At 39.8% G+C, this 8,411-nt stretch overlaps 1 protein-coding gene across 1 annotated transcript; it reads right to left on the reverse strand.

Annotated features, from left to right (window-relative positions):
- Positions 1-3,031: 3,031 nt before the first annotated feature.
- LOC113680824 (uncharacterized) lies at positions 3,032-6,432 on the reverse strand. Its single transcript, XM_089192296.1, has 2 exons — positions 6,177-6,432; positions 3,032-4,800 (listed from the first exon to the last, which is right to left on the reverse strand). Exons 1-2 carry the CDS (start codon positions 6,217-6,219, stop codon positions 3,509-3,511), a joined length of 1,335 nt encoding a protein of 444 aa, XP_089048422.1. The 5' UTR covers positions 6,220-6,432; the 3' UTR covers positions 3,032-3,508.
- Between the last annotated feature and the right edge of the window lie 1,979 nt (positions 6,433-8,411).

Below are 8,411 nucleotides of genomic sequence, written 5' to 3' on the forward strand. Positions count from 1 at the left end.
TTACCTGCCCTAAAGTTTTGCACATAAAAATGTTGGCTTCTATTTTCTACGGAAACACTGCCATTGTCAGGAACAGGAAAATCAGCCAGAACAAACATTCATATTCTGCGCATACCTCCCGACAAGTGAGTATACTTGGAGTGGTTCGAGGAAAGGCAATGCACCCATTTTGCCGCTGTGTTGCCATAGGGGCAATAAAAATCATATCGCAAGTTACGAATTCAGGGTCCGGTCCTTATTTATCACTGGGGGGGGGGGGAATTGACCTGCAATATTCTTATGATTCCCCCTCATTTGCGACTGGCAGTCCACTTCTTTATGCCGCCCCCCCCCCCCCTTTATACTCTGCTTTATCCTTTGTTAGTGACGTCTGATTTCCCCTCCTTTCGCTCTTAAAACCACGTGATCTCCTCAAAATCCTCAAACCCCCCCTTTAAAAAAACTTCTGGTCCCTAAACAAGGCTGAGTGATCAGTGTTGAACAAAACCAATACAATTTCCTTAGATGCGATTGGTGCGTTACCTGCTTTATTATCCACTAATTATTCTGTATAGTTGTAGTCGGACACCTGTACTCGGACAGTGGAAGCAGTCAATCATACTTAGTCCTTTTAGCCAAATCCACCAATCAGAGAATTGATCACAATAATCATAGCAACCACACCTATCTTAAAAAAAAAAACTGTGGAAAAAAAATGTCTGTGTAAACGTATGTCAAAGGAACACATCAGTCGATATTGCTCTGTACTTTCCCTCATTGACAGGAAGGACACATCAGTACCAAAGCTTGTTGATCAGTGGCTAGTGTCTAACAAGGTCCTCCGGGTGGGGGAACGAATGAAATTACTCCACATTTCAACATCACCTCCAATGACTCGTTCAGCACAGAAACCATGAATGTTTCTGTCATCGTGGAGAGGCAATTTAACAACAATGGCTTTGAAATGCAGATAAGAAGGTTCTCCGAGGCACAGTTTAATTGCGTAGATCGCATTGTCCATTTCAATGCTAAGATCGTCACCGTCCTACATTGCATGATTGGATTTGTTCGCTCGTTGTACGGACTGGTTGTCTGTCTGTCTGTTCTTCTCTTTATCTCTCTTTTGATTGATTTTATATGATTTTCATGTCTGTCTATTTGCCAGTCTGTCAGTATGTTTGTCCTTCCTTCTGTACGTTTAATCGCTAGATAGAAACTTGTACAGTGTATATTTCCCTAACCTTTGATCCAACCATACTTTTAGCAATATCCGTGGGAAACGGGGGCGTCATGATGAATCAGGAATTCCGGTTCTATTAGTGTTATATCCATCTCAACTCTGGAGTTTAATCATTTAAACCCTGAGAACGACCAGCATCTAATTTCTCCTCGCAACAATACTGCTAAGTTCTCCTTGTGAGCATCATAGGAATGTATCACAAGCGTATGGAGAATATGAATACTGATGTTAGGGTGTTAAGGGTTAAATGGATACCGAGCAACTGTTAGGGAAGCTAAGAAAATACTTGGGGAATGCCATTCATTTCCTTTGTCGCTTACCGCTACAGTCTTGAAAAAATGGATAAGCATAAACATTCACGGGTTACTTTCTGTCCTTTATTGTTTTTATCTTGGAATTAGCTGAAAAAAAGGGGCTCACCTTTACTGGTCTTGGACAAATGTAAGTGGTAATACAGAGCAAAAAAATCGACTCAGTAATGATGGTGCGTCAGTTGTCGTCATTTACAGCTATGTTTATGATACTTGTATTTTTTTACTTTATCAGATTATAATTAGCGCCTTTAACGAGGTGTACACCCAGGCCATTACCAGCTTCCCTCCTACACCATCTAAGTCACACTATGTTTTTAGTCTCAGAGATTTTGCTAGGGTAGTACAGGTAAAATAATTATGATGGTAAATTTTCTTCCTTCATTCTCTCCAATAAACTTAAACGCCTTTAAAGAAGCGTGATCCGTGTAGGCCATAAAGAGCAATTTATAATGTAGTGTTGAAAGTAATACGGGGTTGTTTTGGTTTCGCTTTACCTCGCTCGTGATTGGTCCAGAAAACCAATCAGATGCAAAAATTAAAACCAATCGCGACTTGGTCACTCACGTTTTGCTGCGCTTTGGGCAGTTTGCTCGTTTTTACTTTACAATCCTTTTTGGAGTTCTTCAAACAGGCAAATATTTTGTGAAACCATATCAATACCTTCACGATTTGCTGTTTCCTTCCCTTTTACTCCTTACGTCTCGCTATAGAAATTTAGGTCCACTATAACACACCGTGGAAATCATAATTTAGTCTTTTGATTTTCCTTATTTGCAAATTCTCATTAAAGGGGATTCTTCTATTTCCCGGAGTTTGTGCCACTCATCCAAGGAAGCAGATCAGGTTGTGGGTTCATGAGGTCTACCGGGTGTTCTCCATTAGATTGGTTGACTCTGAGGACCGGCAATGCTTCTTTGAGATAGTTAAGGTATGGTAACATTATTTTTGTAAAATTCTTGTCTAACAAGTTGATTATAGTCGATTATTAGCGCTGCAAGACATCGTCGTCCGCGGGAAGAGTTGTGACGAGTGTGCGAGAGATTTGCAATTAGTGCCAGACCCCTAGCAAACCTCTCGCCGGCTTGCTTTACTCAGATTCTCGTGCGGGCTAAGAAACGCTCATGTCGCAGCAGTAAAAATGTGAGGCTTTTTGAAAGGTAGTTATATTTTACATCAGAGAGTTAACCAACTCAGGTGACTTAATCTTATATTGCGTCATGCTGAGATTTAATTTGAAGAATATGATCGAAACTCTTAGGGCTTTGAATTGTTCAATTAATTGCAATAGGTTGATGCCTGCAACTTTTCAATCGACCGGAATAGAAGCTGATTTACTGAATGTCGCAAATCATGGTAGAAAATTAAAAGCGGTTTTTAGCAGAATAATTTTGCTATGACTCTGAGACGGGCCTGGTCAGGTAGACGCCTGACACGGGATTACCAGATAGAGCAAGACACTGAAATATTTTTGAAACATAAATAATAGAGACTGAAAGTAATTTCTGTAAACTTGATTTTTATTTGTGAACCACAGTTTGTTCTGCATTGACTATATAGACCGCAAAGCGTATCCTCGTCTGTATGATGAAATACAAGATACAGAATGACTTAGCGCGGTAAGAACTCTTGGGAAATTGGAAATGTGTAGTAAGTGCGAGTACAATAAAGCCATATTAAAAAGAGCAACAAATTACACAATGTTTCCTCAACTGATATAGAGTTATGTTAAATGATGAAAAATTCAATAAGAGATGTTAGTTGGGTCACTGACATGTTTGAATGCCAATGGGCGTGATCAGGATTTGACCCGCTAAACACAGGACCACATGGTGATGGCTTGTGGCGTTTGATAAAGACTGAGCCCACAGTTTTCGACGAATCATTGCTTAACAACTTGCCATATCTTACTGACAAGAGAACTTTAGAGATACTCTCTAGTACTTGAACGCTTTTTTGACTCCCACTGGAAAATACGTTATGCGCTCAAACGCTTTTTGTGAGGAAAGGTCTCGTCCAAAAAATTCAGAAATAATTGTGCCTTCATCATGTTTACTCCAAAGCCGTAATGTGTTCCATCATAGCTATGCACCCCAACAGTTAGATTGAATGTGTCAAACACTGGAACTTCAAAAGGTTCTAGAAACCGCCTCATTTCTTGGTTGTAACGAATGATTTTATTATTACCTTGGGATTCAATATAAGGAATTGGTTTAATGCTGCCATGTGCGTGCGTTGTGAGCCATATAATAAGCGGCCATTGGCTTGCTGCTTGATGCTTAAGTTGAAGGATTGGTTTTAGGTAGCCATTAAACACTTTATCAGCATTCAGACCCATATGGAGTCCTACTCCAATAGCGATGACTGAGTTTGTCGCGTTAAGTTTTCCCCGAACCTTTTGCAGTGCCAACTTGGCATATTCCATGCTATAAAATTGATATAGAGAATACTCGAAGGTAGATTGTCCTTGGCAAACTTTCCCTTCAGGAAGTTGGGAAGCGTTGTGGGCAGTTTTTCCGTGACATCCAGTTTTACCTGCGTCTACGAATTGCATGTCGCCTGAACAAAAATCTCTTTGGTGTTCGTCGACGTCTTTTACAAGGCTACCATATACCTTGTCGTCTGTGAATAAAATCATCAGCGCATTATGTAAATGTCGCACCAGCGAATCACCGATTAACGACAAGCTGGAGACTCTTTCGGATAACAACTGACATGTTTTAGCACTGCTGAAGTTTTGAAACTCGCAGCCAGAAGAAGGAACGAATTCGTGTAGCTCCGCAGAAACTATATTTCTAAAATCCGTGCATGATGTGCACTGACAATCTTCTTTTGCTGATCCACACCTCGCAAGATTATGATTACAACAGGGATCCGTGCCTTCAGGGTCACACAGAGAAGGAACTGGGATGCCGAAATTTGGTGCCTTTAATGGGAAATTTTTTCCGCACTTCTTATCCTCTCTGTGTAATATTTCCGGCAACCCTCTGAGTTTTCTAATCCTTATGTCCTGCTCTCGTCTGTGGAGCACATCTGTGGGCTGTAGATTCGAACGTTTTCGCCACATTCCATTTCTCATTTGTCTCGTAACATCAACACACCGTTTACGGTTGTAAGTGCCCAGTCTTATGACGAACGAGTCAGTAAGTTCAAGTCGTCTTTGTGAAAACGTTTCGAGTACAATAAAAATGAGCAAAATAAAGAACAGCGCTTTGCAAACTCTCCAGTTCATAAGATTCAATAGATGATTTTTAAGCTGAAATCCAGACACTGCAAATAAGAAACAAGAGCTCTGTTTAAAACAATGTGTTGTAGAACTGTGTCTCTCATTAATCTACACGGCTTTCCCGTTGATTGATGTTCAAATTTATTTATTTATTTAAGTGATGCCGGGTTCAAAATGCTTGTAACAGGTGCCGTGGTCCCACCCGAGAGTAAACTGGTTCTACCTGTGTTCTTAAGATTGTGTGCTAACAACTTCTAATTAGCCGAGCGCGGGGGCTGTACAGGGGAATTTCGGCCTGAGGTCGTTTTGAATTTGCCAGCTTTCGAGAATCAAAATACGCGGCTCATGACCGTTTCCGTTGAGACAGAAGGTATGGCAAATTTCCGACCAGACAAGAAACAATGAGAACGCTCGGTTTTACCTCAACACAACCTTGCCTTAAAATATTGGCTCATATATAATATTTTCAGTAAAGAGCAAGGCTTAGTGGTAACCTCTTCCGCGTAAACTTAATTGAAATAAGCGAACACTTTTTGCGTGTCGTGTTACTTGTTCTGCTTGGTTTTTCTTCTCTTTTGAAAAGTTCCTACGAAACAAAGCAGTTCAGAGAAGACGAGTTGGTTGTTTCACAATATTTCTCCAGTGAAGTTTGGCCATAAGCCTCGATCTTCTGTACTTGACCACGTTCTCCTTCTTTGCTTATCAGATGTGGTCCATTATAATATTAATACAGTTAATTAGCGAGTTGCTTTCAGGGCCAAGTTTTATTCCAATCTTTGATGTGCTTCACTGCACCACACGCTGATAGTAATGACATACAGGTTCTCGTGCTTTCAAAGCATTCTCTCTTTGTTGTGTGCCTGTTAGCGTGAGATTCTACTTAAATTTACTAAAGAATTAAAGGTATATTACTTTCGGCTCAAAGGAAACACAGCTTGTCACCGGAAATTCCTTTCAATAAGTTTTTTGCTTGAATTGTGCTCTATTGCAAAACGTCGCTTGGGGAATTGAAATAAAAATATGTTTTGTGATTTTAGGATCCTGTAACCAAATGGTAATTTTTCAATTACTGTACCTGAGAATTTAACCGACCGCTCACCTGTTGCCAACAAAATTGAATTTATAGGCCGAGAGTATCGCGCTTTTTTGGCAAACGCAGGCTTATACTGAATTTTCTCTTTTTTACCCGCTTCTTTTCGAATTATTGAACAACTTAGACAAAAAATTAGGAAATATCCTAACCTAAGTGCGATTCTAAAAAGAAAATCCGAAAGGGGAGAGCCATGAGGTTAGTTCGCAAAATAAACCCAGTTCTTAACACTTCAGCTTAAATATTCGGCAGTAAATTGTAATTATAAACTTTTATAACGATCCCACGAAGATCATAATAGAAAATGAATGTATGAGCATCAGTACTTGCCGTATCTGTGTTGTTTCTTAAACCGCATCGGTGTAGCATCCATAGTTGATCACAGGCAGCTTTGCGTTTTAGGTAGCAATTAATTTGCACTTTCTGTTTTCAACGAAGTAGTGATGTTTGGGTCAAAGTTCCAGGCAACCTTTCTCGTCTTAAAAAAAAACATATCATTCTGCTGAAACAAGTTTCAAAATAACTATTCAGTGGTGCGCTGTGCATCTTGTACCGCGCATGACGTCTCCCTTAACACCCTTCCAACAACGTGGCGGTTTTTTGTCTTTTACTCAACCAATGGACGAGGCTAACAGGTGCAATGATCTTTTTCTCTTTAACAAACAAAAAACTGAAAGCGAATGATCGGAAAGCAAAAACAAGAGTGTACAAAGCCGTTAGTTAAATTATAATTTCGCAAAAATCGATCTGAGGAACCTTTTGAATCGATATTGTTTGAAAATTGCACAGTTTTTTTCGAAAGTTATATATTGAACATGGTTGAGGCTTACTTCTTATCTAGTGTTTTACTTTTTTTTTGCTTTACTTTCAAAAACCCGTGTTTGCCGGTAGCGCTACTGATTTGCACTTGCATAAGTATATTAAGGTCCATCAGGTCTCTTGGGAAAGATCGGTGACCTATCTTTGAATTGCCTCTTTCGAAGCTGTGATCGTTGAGAATATACTACGCAACTATCAAAATATCGGCGTGTATCATTTGTTATATCAGTGAATAATGTGTATGTATTTGAAAAACTAGAATCATTGTAAATTTAAAAGTTATCATGGTACTTCTCGCTAATAAATGGAATTTTGAATGGTTCCCGTACAAGTGGACATGATTATAAATTTGTGGTTTGATTTGAAAACAATCCCCGGAAGAACATGAGTAGGATATCACTGTATGAGCTGAGTACTTATCACATCAGTGTCCTTTGTTCGGCATGAAACATTTGAATTTCGGTTCAGTTTTTCGAAATTTGTCAAGTTGCGTTTTGCGACACCATACTGTATGTAAATGAGTAAAAAGTCTCAGAAGATGATTATTAAATACCCCTTTGTTTAAATAAATATCCATTTTTTTACTCGCGTACAAGCGTCGCACATTTTGCCATTCATCTGATCGATAAATGTCACTATCAGTCTGTTACTATGCAAACTTTAGTTTTTCTTGATCCCGAAATGCGTTAGGCTTTGCCTGATGTCGTCAGTTGGAAGTTTACTTATGTGTGGCAATTAATTGGATTGACCGGGCAGTCTTTCTTTGTGCTTTTGAGGTAGTCACTACAGTTTGTCCTGTTGATGAGGTGGAGTCCCTGTGTACCTGTCCATCAATTTTCTATTTTTAAGGAGTGAAGACTGAGAAGAAGATGGTAGACGGCAAACAAGTAGATGACTATTGGGCGGCTTCCAAGAAGATTTGATTGGTCGGTTTATATGTTGATAAAGGGGTTAAGGCCCAGTTCAGACGCCGTACTTCAGCCGAGCGGAATCAAATACAACGAATTAAGTTCATGTGAAGTACGGCGTCTGAATCAACTCGGAGAGGCTGATTTAATTTAGATCGGCTTAGTCAATTAATTCCGCCTGGCTCAGCCGAGAAGAACGGCTGTAGACCGGCTTTGATTCAGACGCCCTACTTCAACTGAACCGAACCAAATGCATACATTATTTTAATGTTTTTATTTTTTACTCAAGAGCATGTGCATAGTAGTGTTTTGCAGGAGGAAAATGGCGGCTTGGCGGGCCAAACTGCACGATACGATGGTGACATTTGTTGTTCGTGTTTCGGCACGACCAAATATACTTGCTTGAAATGTAGAATCCCAATTTGTAATAAATGTTCAATTTTTGAAGAAGACGAAGATTACCATGGATGGGTCGCTGGAAAAAGCGTCGCCTTTAAGACAGTTTGCATTCTTCTTCTTTCAGCACTGTTTCCCATCATTTTGAGCAGAAGAAAGGCTCTTGCTCGCAGATTGCTGCCGGAATCCATGCCGTCCGCCATGTTTACAATTGTATGCTAAACCAATGACCGAATTTTAATTTTCTTCGATTAGTTAATTTCGGCCGAGTAAAGTTCGGCGTTTGAATCAATTCAGCCTGGATTAACTAATTTAGGTTGGCCTATCGTTGAATTTGATTCGGCGCGGCTGAAGTACGCCGTCTGAACCGGGCCCAAAAAAACCCTTGGGGTGGTCCTAACAAAATTTCAATTATTCTGTACTATTCACAAGCAGGATTTCT

This window comes from Pocillopora damicornis, chromosome 13, assembly GCF_964200805.1.
Source record: "Pocillopora damicornis chromosome 13, jaPocDami1.2, whole genome shotgun sequence".
Lineage (NCBI taxonomy): Eukaryota > Metazoa > Cnidaria > Anthozoa > Scleractinia > Pocilloporidae > Pocillopora > Pocillopora damicornis.